A 23,402-nucleotide genomic window follows, 5' to 3' on the forward strand; every position below is an offset into this window, starting at 1 on the left:
ACGCCCCCAGCCCTTCATGCTGAGACACTCTACCTTATTGACGTCTGTGAAGCCGAGTCGGTAGCCGTGTTCAAACTGCACATCTTTTTCCTTCTTCTTGTCATCACCATCGCGGTTGGAGTAGAGCTCCAGCCGGGTGGCCACAGGCAGGTTGTCGGCGATGCTGGAAACCCAAGGCCCCGCTCAGTCTCCCTGGACTGCCTCTCCCATCCGTGCCCAACCCACCCCAAGTCGGGGCTGGCAGGGAGCGCAGGACAACTTACAGGTGGACATAGTAGTCTTCTGTGATCCTCTCGGCCACAAGCCGGCTCTGCTCCACGGTCAGGGTCACTGGCTTGCTGGACTGGCTGCACAGAACCTCACACTTCTTTTCGCTGTTCATTAGCACCTGGAAAGGGGTGTTGACAATCCGGTCCCCTCTCAGCACCTCTCCTGCCATAAGAGAGACACATGGATCTCAGAGCTTCAGCCCTGAGCTTGCTGAGGTCACCAGGGCCGAGGAGACACTGCTGACTCGCAGGGCCTTTGGCAGTTCCCCAGCCTGGCACTCGGTGTTCTACCCTACCTGGAGAGAGCCGGCCCCTCCGCCTCCCACCTGGCCTCCCCACCCCCACTCTGATACTGCCACCAGACTCTCCAGGGCATATCAAATACACCTCTTGCGCCTCAGGCGCCCCTTCTTACCCATGTTCCTGGGAAGCTCCTCCTCACCCTTCGAGCCCCACTTCTGTTCCCTCCTCCGGGAAGCCCTTCCTGACCTCCTTGGGGCCCAGCCTGTCCCTCTCTCCCCTCATTTCCCTCTGTGTAGAGGCAGCGTCATACAACACTGAGGACTGGACCGGCTACCGAGCCCTGGCGCTGACACTTACTGTCTTGGTCTTGGTTAAGTTATATAACCTCAATGAGCCTCAATTCCCCTACCTGTAAAATGGGGATAATAACAGTAATCATCTCACAGGGTTCCAGTGAGAAAGCAAGTATGAGGCACACAGCAGGCTGGCAACAAATGCCATCTTTATTGTCAGCGTCACTCCTGCACCTTTTCACACGCTGCTGATGTGACTTTGCACCGGGTGCTGCCATATTAACCATCTGCTACCTCTGACTGGGAGCTCTTTTAAGGGCAGACAGTATTTCCCACTCATTTCTGTGTCTTCAGATCCCAGTTCGGCCAGGGAGGGAGGTGGGGTACTGCACACCCGCTGCGAGCCTACTGCCTCAGAGCAGGGGCTAGGCACCAGGTGCAGAGCAGCTCAGGGCTGCCCATGGCCAATGGCACTTCCTGAGCTATTCCAACAGTTGTACTGAGATGATGTGAAGCTGGGGAAAGCTGAAGACGGACCGCCGCCAACAGGCAGGACGAGCGCCTGCACATACACGGAGTCCAACACGGGTTTAGCAGCAGGGACCTGCCTGGATACGGCCCTATCTGCCCGGTCAGTCATTTTTTCATTCATTTCGTCATTCGTTCACTCATCCCCAGCATCTACCTGGTACTGCTTATGGGCTCGGCCCCGAAGATGCGATGTTAAACACACATACTCATGGAGCTTATGGTGTAGTGGGAAGACAGACTTGGTAAAATCATGACGTAACAAGAGGAACTTGCTCTAGACATGGGGAGCAGGTCTAGGAAAGCTTCCCTGAGGAAATGATGTTTGAAGTGAGCTCTAAAGGAAGAGGGGCACTGACTACGTAAAGAGACAGAAGGAGAACATTCTAGACAGAAGGAATAGTACGTGCAAAAGCTCCTGGGGGATGGGAGGCATGTGCTGAGCCGGAGAGGCCTGTGTGGTCACAGCGCAAAAAGCAAAGGGGGCAGGTGACTTAAGGTGAGCCTAAGAGACGAGCTGGAGTCAGACCTCAGGGCCTGTGGGCAGTGCTGGAAGTTTGATCTTTACCCAAAAGACCCTGAGGGCTTTCTAACAGGGATGGAGGAAGACATGACTTTATTCAGATGACAGAAAAATCACTTTGGCTGTTTTAAGAAGAAAACACAGAAGATGCAAGGGACTGGCTGGGGCGATGCCAGTCAGTCACGCATGTGAGCGAGGACGGTGGCCGGATGGGGCGGTGCTGAGTGTGGAAGCAAGCACGCAGATTCAGGAGCTACTGAGCGGGGGAATCGAGGGGGCCAGGTGCTGACGGATACAAAGGACAAGTGAGAAGCGGCGGGAGACTGAGGTTTCTACAACAGGGTGCTAGCTGGGAAAACAGAAAGAGGAGCAAATTTAGACGAAGGCCTTTTTTTGGTTTGGACATGTCAAGCAGGCAATTAGATACCCAAATTTCAGGCTCCCATGACAGGTCAGGCCTGTGGATGAAAGCTGTGAGTTGCTGGCGTACGAACGGTAGCGTACGAACAGGTACCACCCTGTGCATGGTAGCTGCTCTGGTGAGTGTGGACAAGGCACTTAGGAGAGGCACAGGGAGAGGAGGGGCCCCCCTTCCCCCATTACAGAAGCTGAGCCTAGAGAACCCAGGAACGGACTGGCCAGTGGAGAGCAAGGACGCCAGTAAGAATTATCTGCATAGTCTGCTGGGAAAACGATTCGGGTCACCATCTTCATTTCACAGAAGACGACCCTAGAAGCAGACAGGGACAGAGACTTGCCCATGATCAGACGAGGAGACTGTTGTAGCACTACGCTCTTGGACTCCTTCCTCCACACCATGCCCTACTGCCCATTTCTTTTGAGTCTACACGGAGCTCACTTGAGGAAAGGAAGAAAATACACAGAGAGGAACAAGGCTGGAGACCAAGTAAGCAGGTATCACATCTTGATATTTAGAAATTAAATTAACATCAAGAGAGAAGACAGGCTAGTCTGGAACAGCTCATCTCTAATATGCAAATGTTCCTTTTAACTTTTAACAGCTGAAGCAGATCACTGGCCAGGCTAAAGGAGCATCAGGTAGGAACGTGGACCCTCTAAGTGAGTTGGAGGCTGTGGCCCAGTACATCTGCCCCCAGACACTCCCACACACATCCCAGCACGTATCTCCATCAGCGCGATCACCACAAGCACAGCCCTCACACAGCCCAAATGAACCTTTCTGGAGAAGGCAGTCTGGACAACAGAAAGAATTCTGTCTTTAGAGTTAAAAAACACCTGAGTAATATGTTAATATGTCAATTTCTACCCTTACTGGCCATGTGATCTGTGGAGCAAGACTTTTAAACCCTCATCGCTGCCCCTCCCTCTACTATGAAACGGGAGCAATCATACTGGTGAGTGACTGGGGTGCGGAACTGTACCTCTTTTTGCCTCACTTCCCTTACCTGTGTTAAGGGGATAATAAGAGGAGCTATTTCATAGAGCTGTTGTGAGTATTAACGAAGTTAAAGCGCAGAAGTGCCTAGAACAGCGCCCAGTTCATGAGAGCCCTGTAAGTATTAATGGTGGTGATGATGGGAACAGAGAGTACAAGGCTTGCCATCTAACAGGTATGTAACCAAGGAATTTTCTCCTCCATTTGGGCAGGACACTAACATTGACTGAATCCTATTGTGTCAGACACTGGGCTAGAAGTGGGAGAGAGAGAGGAATATAAGGCATGATCTCTCGACTCTAAGAACCCACAGGCCATGAAGGCAGGCACTCCACAAAGACGGACAGAGATGTAATGCAGCAGAATAACTTTTGTACATAAAAGTTTCCATTTCTGTGAGGCAGAACATTCCCCAGCTTCATGGAGGATGCAGCAGAGGCTCAGAGGGTTTAAGGTCACTCAGTGTCACACGGAGGGGTGCCCAAATGCTGAGCACAGGCTGGCAACGAGTACACACCAGCTCATGGGCATGGGAGGAACTGTTCTGAGGGTCCTTTGACCAAGAGGACAAAGCAAGTCAAGTTTCTCAGGCAGAGACAAGGTGGCCAGAGCACAATATGGTGTGGAAAGGGAAAAGAAGGGTAAGTGACAGGTTGGGGGCACAGCCCAGACAATCAGTGGAAGTCAGTCCAGGCCCCAAGACAACAGTAGGAGGCAAGATGAAGGGATGGGAGGTGCTGCCTGCTTTTGGCTAAGCTGACTACAAGCCTTGCCTCCAGCTGGTCTGGGACACCCAATACCTGATCACAGATACACTTATCAGCTAGGGACTCTGGAAACATCTGAGCCAGGGGTAGCTTGGACAGTGAAGGCAAACCTTTCAGAGGCCTGCTCAAGAACCAGTTCTCTCCTTTCTCCTTCCTAAGCTATAAGAGGAAAGTCTCCTAAGCTTCTTGAGGTCAGGGACAGCATCTACCCACATTTTTATCTCCAGGACCCAACACCAACACGGGTAATTACTAAGAATCTGTCGGGAAGAGAGGCTTCCAAACGTCTTTTGCTCTAAGCCTGCAATTCTAGCAAATGGAGAATTATTTGAATTGGAATAAGATGACTATTTATGGAACATACATTCCAGACACTGCGCTGGGTGCCTCGCACATTTTTTGAAGCAAGTCTTGCACACTTAGCAAGAACTACAGTGATGCCTCTGCTTCTTTTAGGGCCAGAGGTAACCACTCACTCTTTTAATTAAAAGCAGAGTAGGCTGCAGAAGCCACGAAAGAGAAGGGAATATCTAGCAATCAAGGGAGGGCTGGTCTGAGCAGCAGCCAAGGACTGAAACTCTGAAGTCCGACTACATAGTCTCTAAGCCCAGCTTGGCTGTAAATTAAAAATATAACCAGAGGCAAGTCCCTGACCTGTAGAATGGGCATAAACACAGCATCTGCCACCCCAGGGCTGTTCTGAGGCTTGAATAAGCTGCTCTGTATGTAAACAACGTAGAAGGCGTGCGGCACACAGGAATGTCAGGGTTAACCGCTACCGTCGCCATATAAGGACGTGGCTTCCCATTTGGGACAGGCTGACACAGTCAGAGGAGAACTTACCCAGATTCTCTGCCTTGTAGGTGATTTTGTTGGGTTGGCAGAAGGGCAGAGAGTAGTACTCATAAGGTAGCTGGGTTCGAGAGCTGGTGAGTTTCACAGCCTAGTGGGAGAAGAGAGGCTGTTGTTCATCAACCCGGAAACCCAGACGGCTGTTTCAATAATCCTCCCCGGTACCCACAAATCGTTGGTACACTTGGTAATATTATTAGCAAACTGACAGCAGCAGATCACAGCTGTAGTACACTAGATACTAAACGGTCTACGATTCTGAATTATTTCATGTTTCATTTAGTTTTAGACTACATCATAGTTTTGTTTGAAATCAGAACCAAATTCAATACATTCTGAAAGTCTGATATCCTTTGACCCTATAATTTCATTTCTGGGCGTCTTTCCTAGGAAATAACTCCAAATGAGGGTAAACTTTAGGAACAAAGAGGTTCACTCCTTACTCATAACCACAGTGCTCTCCTGCCTGCAGTTTCTCAAGCTCGTCCAGCTCTTTCCTGGCTCAGGCTCTGTGCCCACACTGCTCCTTCCTGCCTGACTCCAGGCCCATCTGGCTCCTTCATACATTTCGGTCCCGGCTTAGGGTCCCTCACCTGGAAGCCCTCCCTAACTAGCTCATCTAAGGGAATCCCCCCATTTGCTCTATTCCAACATGCACAGTTTCCTAGGTAACATGTCTGATAAAACATAATTATTTTGTTTACCTGTTGCTTTAAAAAAAAAAAACAATAGTCTCTTCCACTAGAATTTAAGAGTTAGGCTTTGTGAGGATAAGGACCTACAGAACCAGGCACACAGCAGTGTTCATTAAATGTTTGCTGAATGACCGAAGTGAGGAAAAATGGGAAAACAAGTATAAGCTCTCACGATCGGAGACTGGGCAATAAACCGTAATGGGCTCATTCAATGAATATTACACATCATTAAAAACAAGGTTTAAGGGCGCCTGGGTGGCTCAGTGGGTTAAGCCTCTGCCTCCAGCTCAGGTCATGGTCTCAGGGTCCTGGGATCCAGCCCCACATTGGGCTCTCTGCTCAGCAGGCAGCCTGCTTCCCCCTCTTTCTCTGCCTGCCTCTCTCCCTACTTGCGATTTCTTTCTCTGTCAAATAAATAAATAAATAAATAAATCTTTTAAAAAACAAGGTTTAAGAAGACCACGAAGGAGAATGTTTAGGAAGTGAGGCATGCACAGAGAATATAGCTCTGGAAATGGTGACACTCACAGGCAACGCCAAACGATAGATAAACAGAACTAATCAAAATGTTACAAAAAGTAAATTCTAATCCACATGCAAATAAAATTATCTCTGCTATTTAGAAACTACCAACCATCCCTATGCACCATCTAAAAAAGTGTGAATACTTTTTAGAATCCAGGTCCACAATCCTTATTTAAAACTCATACTTTGGAAACTAGGAATTTTTTTGGTTTTTAAAAGGCAGTATGGACAACACCCCCCAGCTGGGTCTGGGACGGTACCCCATATTTAATGACCGTGCAAAGAAATGCAAAAATATTCATTATAAGTGGGATAAATAAAGTCAAACACTTCAGGCCAAGTCTTGTCAATGAAAGCTTAGAAAACTGGGTTTCAGAGGTTTTAAGATGTTGGAAGAAGGGACTGAGGACTACTATTAAGCATTTCATAAACTGCTTGAGCCAAAATAGCCAAAAAGTCAGTGCCTATTGTAACAGCCTGTTATTTTGTTTCTTATATTCTCTCATTTTGGATTAAAAAAAAAAAAAAATCCACGTTACAGAGAGACCGAGTCCCAACTTTATGTTCCCTCACCCTTCCCACCCCTTGGCCCAAAGTGACCCTCTCAGACCCCAGCCTGGCAGGCCCGGAAGCCAGTGCCACCCTCTCCTCCCTGTGCCACAAGCTTTGCTCTGGAGGGGGCTTTTGGCAGAAGCACTGTGAGGAAGGGTACTGCAGTAGGTCAGAGCTGGAGCAGTTAAAGACTAAGCCTCACCACATGACCTCGGACAAGGTGGTTTACTTCCCTGGGCCTTGATTTCCATCATCTGTAAAATATACAGTAACTCTGTAAAATATACAGTATCTACTTCAGAGGGTTCTTGGGGGCATCTGAGTTAAGTCACGCATAATGTCTGGCATGTAAATAACCCTCAATAAATGTTACTTTAATTACTTTTCCTGAAGGTTACAAGTCTGATTTGGGAGGAAGAGATACGCTCACAATAATGAAACACATGTAATGTTGCATTTACTCATTAATTATTGCTTAGCTCTAAATGAACTTTTTAAAAAAGATTTTTAAAAAAGATTTTATTTATTTATTTTATGTATATATGTATGTATGTATTTAGAATGAGCAGGGGGAGGGGCAGAGGGAGAAAGAATCTGAGGCAGACTCCACGCTGAGTGCAGAGCCTGACACAGGGCTTGATCCCACAACCCCGAGATCATTATCTCAGCCGAACTCAAGAGTTGGGTACTCAACCATCAGAGCCACCCAGGCACCCCTAAATGCAGATGCTTTTTAATGGCCACTCCTCAGACATACTTATCCACCCTGCCAGGCTGCATACCAGGAGCTGGTAACACAGCAATGATTGGGACAGAGAAGATCCCAGCTCTTCTAGAACTTGATTCCTAGCAGTTTTCATTTTTTCTTTTAAGCAAATATATTATTTACATATTTTTCCTCTTCACTGGTTAATTCCCCCCAGATAATCACAAGTTGCTTGTATGTGATGCCCCAAATAAGCATGACATGTAGCAATTTTGTCATTTTGCTAATACCTAAAATGTGGCAGCAAACAAAGGGGCATGTACGTGATGGCACATCCTCTGGCTGGTCCTTTGTGACCATCTTCTGCTTCTCCTTTTGAACACTGTGATGCCCAGGGGAAGATAAACTCGATGTTCACACAATCTTATTGCTTTGCTTTTACACAGACCAGTAAAGACGTGGTTCAACACAGTAATGAGGCAAGAAACGTATGTTTATTTTAGGAGCAGAGTTTATTTTCATAACCTTGTAAGTTCTGTTAGCCGTTTTTACACAATCCCTAAGGGTCCGAAGGACTACTTAAAAATTTCAACTACACATTACTTTGTCAAGGGGGGAAACGGTGTGGTAGTCAAGTAGTTGGGGATTTAGAGAGGTGAGAGGATGCCAAGTGTCCTCCCCTAAAAACACTGCACGGCGAGGGGGGGACATAGAAAAATACTGAAGTATTAAAAGTGGTTATACTTGGGTGATGACAGAGGAGTGTCCCTTTGGCTGAGAGCCCTTGTATAAGTTTATGCCCCGTCCCTTGTAGTAGTCTATATCCAGTGACTGGTTCATGGAGGGATCCAGAGAACCAGTCCTCTTGTTTCAATTTGGAACAACTCCAAAGGGCCGGCCATTCCAGTTCCAGAGCTTTCCACAGGCATCTGTTGTACCACGGCTCTGTGTCTCCCTCTGCTCAGTCCTGCTTCCCTCCCACCCTCCCAAGTGGCGACCCTCAGAGCCTACCCAGCCAAACTGCACCGGATCCCCACTTTAGAGTTTGCGCCCTGGGAAACCAGATCCAAGAAAATCCACCACCAACCCATCACTGCTTGGGGCTCTGAGAAGGCCACCAACACACTGTTAAAGAGCCATTAATCAAGGTGCCAGCCTGCCCACTGCCCCTGATCAACCATTTTTTAAGTGACTCCTTCCCCACCTTTGCCCGTTGATTGACCCACAGTGGGCATCTAGCTTGAGAAGCAAAGGCTCCTGGTTGGATGGTTTCTCTCTAGACTTGTTCACGCACCAATATGCCTCATCTACTTACCATTGATTCTACTACGTATTTGTCTCCGACTCATTTTTAGGGAAATACATTTATTTAAGGAGCTAATACTGTATCACCATTAAAAATGGAAAACCAACAGCAGCCATAAAATCACAAGCTGAAGTAGCAGCTATTTTTCTTAATACACATGAAAAGAAAATAGGTATTAAAATAAAATGAATTTGTCATCTCATCTCTTAAAATCATCTCATATACCACCACTTAGTGAGGGAGGACGCAGTTGGGAAAACCCAAACTAGAGAGCCCAGCTGGTGGCAGAAACTGCAAGTGAAAACACAGAGGCCCTAATAGGCTGTGTATGCGCAGACAATCTGAGTCATGTGGAGAGAAGCTGGGAACAGAGAGGAGGATGGAGCTGAGGAAACAGGGAGGCAGGCTGAGAGAGACAGACAGACACACAGACACACACACCTAGAAACAGACACATGTGAGGGTGAGAGTGAAAAACACAGACATGTAAAGAACCAGAACCAGAGCCAGAGCTGAAGAAAAAGAGAGGGACACAGAGCAAGAACACAATCAGGCAAAGTCGCAGAGAAGAGAGAGATGAAGGGGCAGACCTCCTGAACTGTGGGCTCCCCCAGGCACTCCCCATGCAGCCACGAACCAGGCAGCAAACCTGCGTTTTGCCATGGTGGCTGGCCCTGGCTTTTGTTCTCTGCAAGCATGGGAAGGACAGGACCATCTCACCAGGGTCCTCCAGCCACGATGCCCAGCACGGAGGCTCCAACAGTCGGGCGCAACACCTACCTTGATTTCTACAGGGTCGTTCTGGTGGAAGTTGATTGGAGCAACCCCAGGGACGTAGAAGGCACGTGTATCACACGTGAGAGAGAAAAGTAGCAGGGACCACGGCAACCAGTCCTGCTTGGAAGAAGAGAGGTCGTAGTTGGAATGGGAGAAAGTAAACATCTTTCTGGGGCAGATCAAGTCATAGGACCTTCATACCTGCTTTAACTGACCCAGTCTCAACCCCGCTCTGTAAGTGCTGTCTTCCAAACGCCCAAGAGTCCCCGCAAGGCACTGATTCTGTACTTCCAGAAACGAGTCACAAAATGAGTGAAGTAATTAACATGGGGACAAAAGCGAAGACTGCAATACAGGGTAGCCACAGCTCCCCACTTCCAGATCAATGTTCTTTTCACCTTTTCACACTGGGTCACTTTTAGACCTGCTCACTCTCCAGTATAGTTAGTAGGAAACAAAGCTCCATAATGTTCCACCAATTCCCTTTTCTCTATATAGCAAGACGTTAGGAAGCTCCTATGTGACCAATATATTTTCCTACAAGCCTTCTCCAGATTGTACTGACCTCATCATCTGCCACTCTCCTCCTCACTCAGTCCCAGCTACACTGACCTTCTTGTTGTCTCTTGTCAGCAAGTCCTTCTCAACCCCTCTGAGCCATCACCTTTACTGTTCCCTCTGCCAGAATGCCCTTCCCACAGATCCCTGCGTGGCTAACCTCATTCCTTATTTCATTCACGTCTCTCTGAAATATCAGGTCCTCAGGGAAGCCTTCACTGCCAATCCCACCTAAAATAATGCCCTCGGGGCTCCCATTCTCCATTCTCCACTCTTCTACTTTATTTCTTTTCATGGGCTTCTCTACACATGCACAATGTGCATGTACATCATCTTATCATGTACAATATGCATTTGTTTACTTGTGCAGTCTGTCGCCCTCCACTCAAGTGTGATCTCTGTGGGAGCAGGGACTGTGTGTCCCCAGGGCTTGGCACCCAGCAGGCACTCAATAAATGGCTTGCACGCAGCATAGTCACCTGGGAATTAAAGGCAAGACCAGACCAATTACTGGCCTCAAGAAATGCACTCCATCAAAACCTCTCTTTCCCTTCATTAGCAACATGCTTCGCCCCCTCAAGGAACCAGAAGAGCTTCCCGATTCTCTCTCCCTACCTGGTGTGAACAAGGAACTCTTATCCAGACAACCAGATCCCAGACTCACTAGTGCTCCTGCATCTCCACTCTCTCTTCACCCCTGGAACGCTACAGCATTTCAGACCCTTGTTTCTGCCCACCAGACACTGGTCACAGCTTTCCAACCACCTCGCCTTCACAGCCCCTCCATCCTTCAAGTTACCGCCACACACACACACACACACTCTCTCTCTCTCTCTCCCCCTGATGATTCTTTCTGGAACTCAGTGTTACATGGAATCAGAATCACTCAGGGGACTTGCCAAAAATGTAGACTCATCTGCATTTTTACCAGAAGCACAAGTTGGCTTTAATAGTATAACGTTCTGAGTTTGGTGCACTTTTTGTAGATACATAGCTTAGTCAAAGTCTTTTTTTTTTTTTTTTTAAGATTTTATTTATTTTCGAGAGAGAGAACAAGCACAAGCAGGGGAGAGGCAGAGGGAGAAGCAGGCTCCTGCTGAGCATGGAGCCCCATGCAGGCCTCAATCCCAGGACCCTGGGATCATGAGCCCAAGGCAGAACCTTAACTGACTGAACTAGCCAGGAGCCCCCCACCAAAAAACTTCTAATTTTAAAATTAACTTAGGGGTGCCTGGGTGGCTCAGTGGGTTAAGCTGCTGCCTTCGGCTCGGGTCATGATCTCAAGGGTCCTGGGATCGAGTCCGGCATCGGGCTCTCTGCTTGGCAGGGAGCCTGCCTCCCCCCGGCTCCTGCCTGCCTCTCTGCCTAGTTGTGGTCTTTCTCTGTCAAATAAATAAATAAAATCTAAAATTAATTTAGATTTACTGAAGAGTTGCAAAAATATTGTGAGAATTCCTATAGACTCTCCACCCAGTTTCCTCTAATGTTAACACCTTACATAACTACGAGCAGGCAAGGCTTTAAAAAAAATAACTAGCTTAAAAACGTTCTGGAAAAGTAGCACATACACAGTAAATAATTCAAACACAGTACAAATGGGTATATCATGAAAAAGAAAACTTCCTCCCACTTGGGCTCCCCATAGACAACTGCTATCACTAGTTCCCTTAAAATCCCTCCAGAGGCATTTTACATATTCACAGAGGGAAGGGCTTAGTAGTAGTATGGGTTTGCCCTGAATACAACAAAAACAAACAGAATTTATTCTTTCTTTCTAAGATGGAAAGCCTGCTGACTATGGGCTGGCTGCAGCATCTGATTTCCTCTCGATCAGATAATTTCCTCCAACTGACCTGTTGTCAGAAGATTCTGGCCCTCCCTCCTTGGAACCCTGTGCTAGGCCTCCCTGGTCAGTCTTCAGAAATATGAATATGACTGCTTAGAGTGAGAGAAATAAGCTTTGTCCTCTTTGTACATAAATTCCAGTTAACTAAAACGCAAGTAAAACAAATCCCGCAGTACCGGCATTAACTGTCATACAACGTTTGTTTTTTAAAAAACGAAAACACAACAACAACAACGCAACTCTGAATTTTTGAAAAATGATGCAGAAAACAGATAATCCTCAGAGAAAGATGTGATCAACAAACCAGAGATCAACTGATCTTAGAGGAAGAATCAACAGATGAAAAATGGCAAAGGTGGGGCACCTGGGTGGCTCAGTGGGTTAAGCCTCTGCCTTCGGCTCAGGTCATGATCTCAGGGTCCTGGGATCGAGCCCCGCATGGGGCTCTCTACTCAGCAGGGAGCCTGCTCCCCCCCCTTCCCGCCCCACCTGCCTCTCTGCCTACTTGTGATCGTTCTCTCTCTCTCTGTCAAATAAATAAATAAAGTATTTTTTAAAAAATGGCAAAGGTTATCTCCTTAATGTGCTACAATCTTTGAATAATGGAAGTTGGCAACCAAAAGCAATTCAGAAATTCAGTTTAGAATTAATGATTGTATCACGATGACACTGTCAGATTTAGATATTAAAATGTCATGGTTTTGATATTCCTGTATGGCTAGAGGGTTAATTAGAACACTTTTGGGGAAGGAATTTGCACTCTATCAAAATCCCCCCCTTTTATATAAATATAAAAAAGAAACATATACATATAAATTTATATTTACAAAAATATAAATTTTCATATTTAAAAAAAACATAAAACCAGACACTCACATAAGACTGATTGCTATGGCTTGTTTGTTTACTAAGCTCTACGCCTAATGTGGGACTGGAATTCATGACCCTGAGATCAAGAGTCACATTTTACACTGACTAAGCCAGCCAGGTGTCCCTAAATACTTTGGTTCTTAATCTTTGCTGTATCCCCTTGAGAATGATCTTTTTTTAATCCTCAGATTTAAGGAGTTCTTGATACCTCCCACCTTTCCACCTCCGAGGACCTAGTTTGAGACTCCTTGAGAATATTTATTATCCCTATACCTTATCTGTACATCTAGGATAGTGGTTCTCAACCTGATGCATATTAGAATAACCTGGGAAATAAGTGGATTAAATTCCCAATCTAAACGCATACAGTGGGTGAATGGATAAAAAAATAAGATCCAGTGATATGCTGTCTACAAGAAACTCACTTCAGATCTGAAGACACACATGGGCTGAAGATGAAGGGATAGAAAAAGATATTCCATGTGAGTGGAAAGCAGGGGGTAGCTAATCTTGTATCAGACAAAACAGACTTTCAGTTAAAAATTCTGTCTAGGGGACGTCTGGGTGGTTCAGTTCATTTGGGTGTCTGTCCAGAGTCCTGGGATCAAGTCCCGAATCAGGCTCCTTCTTCTTCTACCTGCTGTCCCCTCTGCTTGTGCACACACACTCTCTTATAAATAAAATCTTAAAACAAAAACAAAAACAAAAATAAAAACACCTGTGTCTAGAAACAGAAAAGGTCATTATATAATGACAAAAGGATCAATTCAACAGAAGATGAGAGTTATAAATATATACATAACCAACGTCAGAGCACCTAGAGGTATAAAACCAATATTGACATATCTGAAGGGAGAAATTGACAGCGACACAGTAACAGTAGGGGACTTCAGTATCCCCCTTAAAATAATTGCTAGAACGTCCAGACAGAAAAATCCATGAACAGCTGACTCAAAAAAACTACAGACCAAATGGACTTAACATATGGAACCTTCCACCTGATAGCAGAAGAATACACATTCTTCTCAGTTGCACACAGAACATTCTCCAGGATAGATCACATGGTAGGTTCACAAAATAAGTCTTAACAAATTTAAAAAGACCAAAATCATTCCATGTATCTTTTCTGATCACACTGGAATAAAACTAGAAATCAGTAATAAAAATGGGAAATAGGCAAGTATGCGAAAATTAACACACTCTTGAACAACTACTGGGTCAAAAAGGAAATCAAATGAGAATTTAAAAGTACTTGCGACAAAAGAAAAGAAAAATATAACATACCAAAACTTACGGAATGCAACAAAAGCAGTACTAGGAGTAAAGAACTACATTAAAAAAAATTCCCCAAAATATAACTTCACACCTCAAGGCTCCAGAAAAATAATAAATGAAGCCCAAAGTTTGCAGAAGAAAGGAAATAATAAATATTAGGCAAAATTAGATAAAAAGGAGAATTTAAAAAATAGGAAAAAAAAAACCCTACAACGAAGTGAATTGTTTTTTTTAAAGATAAAAATCAACAAATGAGACAAAACGAAAAAAAAAATTAGTAGCACCAATGAGAGAAAAAAAGAGGGAAAGCTCAAATCAGAAATGAAAGAGGAGACATTGTAACAGGTGCCTCAGAAATAAAAAGGATTATAAACAATTATACAGCAACAAATTGGGTAACTGAGAAGAAAAGGGTAAATTCCTAGAAACACATATAACCTCCCAAAATGGAATCAAGAAGAAACAGAAAACAAAAAACAGACCAATAAAAAAGGGGGTTTGAATCAGTAATCTAAGACCTCCCTTCACAGGTGGATTCTCCCAAATGTTCAATAAAGAATATTCATTCTTCTTAAACTCTTCCAAAAATGAAAGAAGGAATACTTCTGAGCTCAATTTATGAGGTGAGCATCACCCTGATACCAAAACCAGACAAAGGTACCATGAGAAAACTAGAGGCCTGTATCCTTGATGAACACAGATGCAAAAATTCTCAGTAAAATACTAGCAAGCTGAATTTAACAGCACATTAAAAGAAGGATACACCAAAATCACATGGGATTTATCCCTGGGATGCAAGGATGGTTCAACATACGCAAATCAATCAATGTGATATACCGCAGTGATAAAATGAAAGAAAAAAAACACATGATCATCTCTATAGACACAATAAAAGAATATGACAAAGTTCAACATCCATGCATGATTTAAATTCTCAACATAAAAGGTATAAAAGGAACTTACCTCAATACAATAACGGCCATATATGAAAAGCCCACAGTTGACATCATTATTTCTTGCTAATCAAAAAATTTTCCCTTCCAGAAAGCCAGACACCAGACCTTTTTGCCTTACTGAATATGTGATTTGAAGCCAGGGCAGAGGATTACAATCTCCTGTAATCATCAGGCCAATTCAATCTAAGAACTTACTCCAGTTCTACCTTCTTGTGAAAGAGAATCCTTCAATCTTAGCAGAGAGATGCTGCTCTGGCAGCTGAAGGCCTTGCTCCCTGACAGCTCAGGTTGCAGAGAGACAAAAAGCAAATCCTGAAAGATCCCAACAGGCTTCTGTTCCAAAGTCTCAAACCAATAGCACGAGTACACACACAAAAACCAAAAGAAACAAAAAGACAAAGCAATGAGGATAATACTCACCCTGGTGGGAAACAACACAAAAAAGCAACAAGAAGCCACAGAGTCACTGAGCACTGGCCAAGTAAGAACAAGGTCCTGTGGCACACAGTCCTTTCCACTGACGAGTCCCTACTTTGTGCCAAGTTACAAATGCTGACTTGCACCATTTCTACAGCTACAACTGCCTGGGACTGCTGTCGCTATTTCATGGATGACTGCTTATTAACCCGAAACCCCGAGATTAAATAACTTGCCCAAGGCCAGAAGGCAGAGGAACAGGCATGCTCTTTTCAGGCAGGTGAGCTGCATCAAAAGATGATGAGCAGGTACTGAGGATCCTAATAATGATGGCATTTAACACTGATTGATGATTATGTTCTACTAAATGTTAAAATACAGAGCTATCCAAATTGCTACTGGAGAAGACAGAAAAGACTTAAACATACAAACTGAAACAGAATTGTTAGAAGCAAATACAGATGTACTTTTAAATAATTTATTTTATTTATTTTTTAAAGAAGGTGGGGAGAGAGAGGAAGAGAGAGAAAATCTCAAGCAGGCCCCACCCCCAGTGCAGAGCCTGACACAGGGCTCGATCTCACAACCCTGAGATCTGGACCTGAGCCACAATCAAGAGTGAGATGTTCAACTGACTGAGCAACCCAGGCACCCCAACCCAGATAAACTTTTAAATGATCTTGAGGTTTGTCTCCCTCTCTGGTTTTGTCTTGTTAATCTCAGGAAACAAACCGAGGGTTGCTGGAGAGGAGGGAAGTGAGGGGATAGGGAGCTGGGTGATGGACACTGGGGAGCAGATGTGTTGTGGTGAGTACTGTGTGTTGTATAAGACTGATGAATCACAGACCTGTACCCCTGAAACAAATAATACATTATATGTTAGTAATAATAAAAAAATAAACAATCTTGACATGCAAAATTTCCTAAGAATGAAACAAACTCCAGAAACTATAAAGAAAAAGGATACATAGGAAGAAGGAAGAAAATTTATTTATTTATTTATTTATTTATTTATTTTTTTTTTAAGATTTTTATTTATTTGACAGACAGATCACAAGTAGGCAGAGAGGCAGGCAGAGAGAGAGAGGAGGAAGTAGGCTTACCACCGAGCAGAAAGCCCGACGCGGGGCTCGATCCCAGGATCCTGGGATCATGACCCGAGCCGAAGGCAGAGGCTTTAACCCACTGAGCCACCCAGGTGCCCCAGAAGGAAGAAAATTTAAAAAATATATACATCACAGACAAAGAAAAACACAATCTGGATAAAAATATTTACCACACACCTGACAAAGGCCTATTCCTTTGGTATACCAAGGGCTCTTATAAACCAATCAAGGAAAATAAGCCAAAAGAATATGAATAGGCAGTTAAAAAAAAAGTCCACAAGGCCAAACACAAAAAAGATGGTCAACATCAGTCATGATTTAAAAAATGAAAATCAAAACAATAGCACCTGATTTTTTTACTTATTAGAGTTACAAGGCCTTAAAAAATCTGAATATACAAGATATAGGTAACCTGGCAGAGTTTCGGGAGAGCAATTTAGCTCTCTATACTACCTGGAAGGTAGAACTATTTTCAAAACACTGCCAACGTAAGTTATAAAGAATACGATAAATAAGATGCACAACAATGTGTATAGTATAATCTCATTTATCTAAAAAAAATTTTTTTTAGATCTATACCAAAGCCAGACAAAGACATCACAAAAAAAGGAAACTTACAAATAGTCCTCATGAACACAGATGGAAAAAATCCCTAACAAAATTATCAGCAAATCATATCCAGCAATATATAAAAAGGTTCATACATCATGACCAAGTGGGGTTTACCCCAGAAATGTTGGCTCAGTATCTGAAACTCAAGGTAATACACCATATAATGAACAAAACCATACAATCTTCACAAAGAAAAAGCACTTGACAAAATCCAAAACATATTCATGATAAAACCTGTGGACAGGGATGCCTGGGTGGCTCAGTCGGTTAAGCGGCTGCCTTCGGCTCAGGTCATGATCTCAGGGTCCTGGGATCGAATCCCGCATTGGGCTCTTTTCTCAGCGGGGAACCTGCTTCTCTCTCTGCCTCTGCCTGCCACTCTGCCTGTATGCTCTCTCTCTCTCTCTCTGACAAATAAATAAATAAAAATTAAAAAAAAAAACAAATAAACCAAAAAAACCAAAACACCAAAAAAACCCCAAAAAAACCTCCGGAAAAATTAAGAATAGAAAGGAACTTCCTCAATCAGATAAAGAGCAGCTATAAAAAACCCACAGCCAACATCATATTTAGTGGTCAAAGACTAAATGTTTCCCCCTAAGATGATTGACAAGGCAAAGATGTCCACTCTTACCATTTCTATTCAACACTGTGCTATATAAATGCAAATAATGTGCACTGAAGCAAATAATTCATTAATTAAAGGCACCCATACTGAAAAAAAGTAAGAAGCTTTTATTTGTAGATCACGTATCTTATATTTAGAAAATCCTAAGGAACCCCCAGAACAACTACCAGAACTAATAAAGTGAGTAAGGTCAGAAACTACAAGATCAACATATAAAAATTAATTGTATTTCCACACACTAGCAACAAACAACCCCAAAATTAAATTAAGAAAATAACTCCGGGGCGTCTGGGTGACTCAGTTGGTTAAGCTGCTGCCTTCAGCTCAGGTCATGATTTCAGGGTCCTGGGATCAAGCCCTCCATCGGGCTCCCTGCTCAGCAGAGAGCCTACTTCTCTCTCTCCCTCTGCCTGTCACTCTGCTTACCTGTGCTATTTCTCTGTCAAATAAATAAATAAATAAATAAAATCTTAAAAAAATAAAAATAAAAAAAGAAATTTATAATACCTTCAAAAAGAATAAGATATTTAGGAATAAATTTTTTTTAAAGATTTTATTTATTTATTTGACAGAGAAAGAGAGAGACATTGAGAGAGCAAATACAAGCAGAAGAAGCAGGCTTCCAGCCAAGTAGGGAGCCCAATGTGGGGCTCGATCCCAGGACGTTGGGATCATGACCTGAGCCAAAGGCAGACATTTAACGACTGAGCCACCCAGGTGTCCCTAGGAATAAATTTTTAAAAAAGACTTGTATACCGAAAATTACAAAACATTCTATGTAACTGGAGAGACATTCAATTTTCATGGATTGGAAGATTCAATATGGATAGGATGGCAATTCTTCCCAAACTGATTCAAGGCAATCCCTGTCGAAAGCTCTGCAGGCTTTTTTATAGAAACTGACAAGTTAGCCCTAAAATTATTTGGAAATACAAAGGGCCCATAACATCCAAAACAACTTTTAAAAATAACATTCTAAGCTTATTGTATTTCTAAGCTTATTATAAAGCTATAGTAATCAAGACAGTGTGGTAAGGATATGCATAAAGATCAAGGGGACAGAATTAAAAGTCCAGAAATAAATCTGTATGTTTATAGTAAATTGATTTTCAACAAGTTGCCAGGTCAATTCAATAGGGAACGGGCAGCCTTTTCAACAAACGGTTCTTGGACATTTGGGTAGCAGCATGCTTACGGAACCTCGCACCACACACAAAAATTAACCAAAATGTATCATAGACCTAAATAGACAAGCAAAAACTATAAAACTTCTAGAAGAACAGTTACGAGAAAATCTTTGTGACCTTGAGTTAGGCAAAGATGTCTTAGATATAACACCAATAGCACAATCTATATTTAAAAAACTGATAAAACGGATTTCATCAAAATTTAAAACTTTTACCCTTCAAAACATATCATTAAGAAAATGAAAGACAGGGACCTAGAGGATATTATGCTAAGTGAAATAAGTCAAACAATGACAAATATCATATGATTGCACTTATACATAGAATCTAAACAACAGGGATGCTGGGTGGTTCACTCGTTTAAGCCGCTGCCTTCAGCTCAGGTCATGATCCCAGCGTCCCGGGATCGAGTCCCGCACCTGGCTCCTTGCTCATCGGGGAGCCTGCTTCTCTCTCCGCCTCTGCCTGCCCCTCTGCCTGGCTTGTACATACTCTCTCTCTCTCTAACAAATAAATAAATAAAATCTTTAAAAAAAAAAAGAATCTAAACAACAAAACAAATGAATAAACAAAATAGAAACAGACTCAAATACAGAGAACAAACCAACGGCTGCCAGAGGAGGTGGGCTGGGGGGATGGGCAAAGTAGGTGAAGGGGATTAAGAGGTACAAACTTCTAGCTATAACATAAGTCTAGGAGTGCCTGGGTGGCTAGGTTGGTTAAGCGTCTGCCTTCAGCTCAGGTCATGAGTCCAGGGTCCTGGGATCAAGCCCCACTTCAGGTGCTCTACTCAGTGGGGAACCTATTTCTCCCTCTCCCTCTGCCTGCCGTCCCCCCTGCTTGTGCTCTCCCTCTATCTATAATAAATAAATAAAATCTTAAAAAATTACATAAGTGAAGTCATGAGACTATAAAGTATGGCATAAGAAATACAATAAAAATACTGTAATATAATATCTTTATATGATGACAGGATAACTACACTTACATTTCTATGCATTTTCTAACATATACAAAACATCATATCACCATGTTATACAACTGAAACTAATATATTGTATATCAGTTATACTTCAATTTTTTAAAATTAAAAAAAAAAAAGAAAATGAAAGGCCACAGACTAGAAGAAAAATCTTTGTAAATCATATATCTGACAGAGGACTTGTATACAGAATTCATAAAAAATTCTTACAGGGGCACCTAGGTGGCTCAGTCAGTTAAGTGTCTGCCTTTGACTCAGGTCATGATCCCAGGTTCCTGGGATCGAGCCCTGCGCTGGGCTCCCTGCTCAGTGGGAAGTGTGCTTCTCCCCTTCCCTCTGCTGCTTATTCTACTTGTGCTCTCTCTCTCAAATAAAAAAATAAAATAAGACTTAAAAAAAAAATTCTACAACTTGATGATAAAACAAACAACCCAATTTAAAAAACAGGCAAGGGGCGCTTGGGTGGCTCAGTGGGTTAAAGCCTCTGCCTTCGGCTCAGGTCATGATCCCAGGGTCCTGGGATCGAGCCCCGCATCGGGCTCTCTGCTCCACAGAGAGCCTGCTTCCTCCTGCCTCTCTGCCTAGTTGTGATTTCTGTCAAATAAATAAAATATTAAAAAAAACCCCAAAAAACAGGCAAAAGATCTGTATACACATTTCACCAAAGAAGGTATACAACTGGGTAATAAACACATGAGATGGTGTTCAGTATCATTCGTCATTAGGGAAATGCAAACCAAAACCACAATGAGGCATGGCACACATCTATGAGAATGGCTACCCTCAAAGACACACATAGTAACAAGTGTGGACAAAGATAGAGAAACTGGAACCCTCACATACTGATGGGAATATAAAGTGGTACAGCCATGGGAAAGTCTGGCAGAATCTTTAAAAAGTTCAACATAGGGGCACCTGGGTGGCTCAGTGGGTTAAAGCCTCTGCCTTAGGCTCAGGTCATGATCCCAGGGTCCTGGGATGGAGCCCCACATCGGGCTCTCTGCTCAGTGGGGAGTCTGCTTCCCTGTCTCTGCCTGCCTCTCTGCCTACTTGTGATCTCTGTCTGTCAAATAAATAAATAAAATCTTTAAAAAAAAAAAATCAGTCATTTGAATGACAAATTAATGAACTATAGTCATTGAACTATACACTTAAAATCAGTCATTTTATGGTGTTAAATGACACCTTTATAAACCTGAAGAAAAAAAATAACCAGCTCAAACTTCCTGTGACTCCTTCACTTCTTTATCTCTGCAGCCCAGACAGCCTGATAGAAGGATGTTTGACCCATAGTTCGTTTCTGTAAGGAAGTTGTGAAGTAGCAAAATACCTGCTTCTTGGGAAATTCCTTTGTATCTTCCTTTAATTTTCAACTGATCATCTTAAGAGCTTTCATGCAAAGTTCAGTCTGAAAAGCCAATTAAGTATTTAGCAAATGCCTGTTCAGAGCCAAGAAAGGAGTGGGAGTCCTAAAATGCGAACCAGCCCATTCAACATTATTTTGCTTCACTTGGTTTTCAAGTCAAGAGACAGCAAAGGTTGCAGGTCAAGAAGCAAGGTGATAGCAATCTAGAAGCCCTTCATGCTGTAATCTAACACCCCATCAATGGCAAAGATATGGGTGACCTGGAACGTTACAAAGCTCAAGAGACCCAAGAATCAAGGTCTTGCCCTCCCTATCTAGTTTATTCTCAGGAGGCTGAGCATGCAGAAAAAACTTTCCCAACAGCCTAGCAATGAACTGCTAGGACTAAAAAGCATGCCTCCTAAAATTTGCTCCATCCGGTTTAAAAGGTATGAACAATGAAACTTCTTTAAAAAAAAAAAAAAAGAAAGAAAGAAAGAAAGAAAGAAAGAAAGAAAGAAAGAAAGAAAAGCTTCCTCCTGTGAACTAAAAATTAGTTCATTCACTCACATTTCTCTGTGGGCAGAAGTTAACCTTCTTTTCTCTTCTGGAGTCCCCTGCCTTGCAGTCTTCTTTCCCATAAATAGCATCACTTAGCAATTGAGTCTGGCCTGTCTGGACCAGCCTTTTTGGTTCCTGGTTCCTATCCACACATTTCCTGCTGCAAAAGCAGCAGCTTTCTAAACAGTAAGCTAGATTCTTCTATTTCTTTCTCAGAGGCACAGTCACCATTTTAAGACCATGTAGTAACTGGTCCCCAGATTAAGAAAAAAAGAAAAAAGAAAGAAAAAGGCTGTGGGGCACAGTTTGCCAACAGTTAACTGAAATCAATTGCCCAATCAGTTAGAGCTCCCCTAGACTTCAACCACACATGCAAGAAGACTAATGACAGCTCAGGACCACTTACAAACAGCCCCCATGGAGCTAAAGAGGTCACTGAGGAAAAAAGAAAAAGAAAAAGGTGGGGGAGAGAACCAAATTAGGCACAGGAGACTGAAAATGTAGCCTTTATTTCAGAGCCCAGAGATACAGAGTTGCCGTTGAGCAGAGATACATAGAAAGACTCCAAGCTGTTCTTTGGGAGTAGGGAAAACTAGCAGCCAGCTGCGGAAGTCCAAGTGAAAGTTATAACTACGGTCACCAAGCAACAGACAACCGGACCTAAGACCTGAGGCCAGAAAGGGCAGAAATAAAACACAAGAACTGCACTGACCTTCCCTCTCCCCTTTGGGCATTTGCAAAAGAACGCTCTGTTAGTTGAAGCAACCAGCTTACACAGTTTGCCTCTGGATACTTCAAACCTCGGAAAAGAAAAACTACAGAGAGCTCTCTTTGTGCCAGACGCTCTCATCTCATATTTTATTAATAATCACACCAATTCTTTGAGGACAGTGTCACCCCTCGTTTCAAAAGTAAGGAAACTGATTCGGTATGGGATAGTAAGTTCTGAAAATGGATGGTGGTGAGGGTTGGACAACAGTGTGAACGCAATGAAAGCCACCGGACTGTACATTTCAAAAACTTAAAGTGATACCTTTTGTTATATGTGTATTTTACCACACACTCACAAAGATTTTTAAAATGGTTAACTGCGGCAATCATAGTATTGGATGCTAGCTCAGGTCCTTAGACTGAGCCTCAGTTTCTTCACCTGAAAAATGGGCTTTCGTAGGCATCACATGGAATATTGGATGGGCATATGGTTTAGCAACTGAAATGCATCGTTTGAGCAGAAATTTTTCCCTTGAAGTTAGGTCACGTGGGAGATTACCACACACCTTTACCAGCTTTTGAATCAGCACATCAGGGTAGGAAACACTTTATAAAAGAGACTATCTCATACAGGGGTTGCAAATTCAAACACTTACCAGGACCTTCCCTGCAAGTGACCTAAATGGTGAGACTGCTCCAGAGTGAAACAGGAGGGCCCTGAGGAGGAAGCAATGAGCTGGGCCCTGCGTGGGGAATGTCCCTGACAGGGAATCTGGGCCCAAAATCTCAACAGAAAATGAAAACCCAGAAGCTTTTAAATGTGAAATCTCCCAATTAAATGCGGGCAACCAACTCAAAAACTTTTAGGTCCAGTGCCAGTCAAAACCAAACCAAA

General features: G+C 43.4%; 1 protein-coding gene across 3 annotated transcripts in view; it reads right to left on the minus strand.

The window, feature by feature from the left end:
* TM9SF4 (transmembrane 9 superfamily member 4) overlaps positions 1–23,402 on the minus strand; it is a 49,365-nt gene that overhangs the window by 20,115 nt on the left and 5,848 nt on the right. For 2 of the 3 annotated variants that reach the window (XM_032858913.1, XM_032858914.1), the window contains exons 2-5: positions 9,457–9,570; positions 4,884–4,983; positions 264–432; positions 34–163 (exon numbers count right to left, since the gene is read on the minus strand). In XM_032858913.1, coding sequence (XP_032714804.1) covers positions 34–163; positions 264–432; positions 4,884–4,983; positions 9,457–9,570 — 513 coding nt within the window. Of the gene's footprint in view, positions 1–33; positions 164–263; positions 433–4,883; positions 4,984–9,456; positions 9,571–23,402 lie in introns of those variants that run through there. The other variant, XM_032858915.1, reaches the window with a different exon arrangement.

This window comes from Lontra canadensis, unplaced genomic scaffold (genome assembly GCF_010015895.1).
Source record: "Lontra canadensis isolate GAN:19392208 unplaced genomic scaffold, GSC_riverotter_1.0 scaffold16, whole genome shotgun sequence".
NCBI lineage: Eukaryota > Metazoa > Chordata > Mammalia > Carnivora > Mustelidae > Lontra > Lontra canadensis.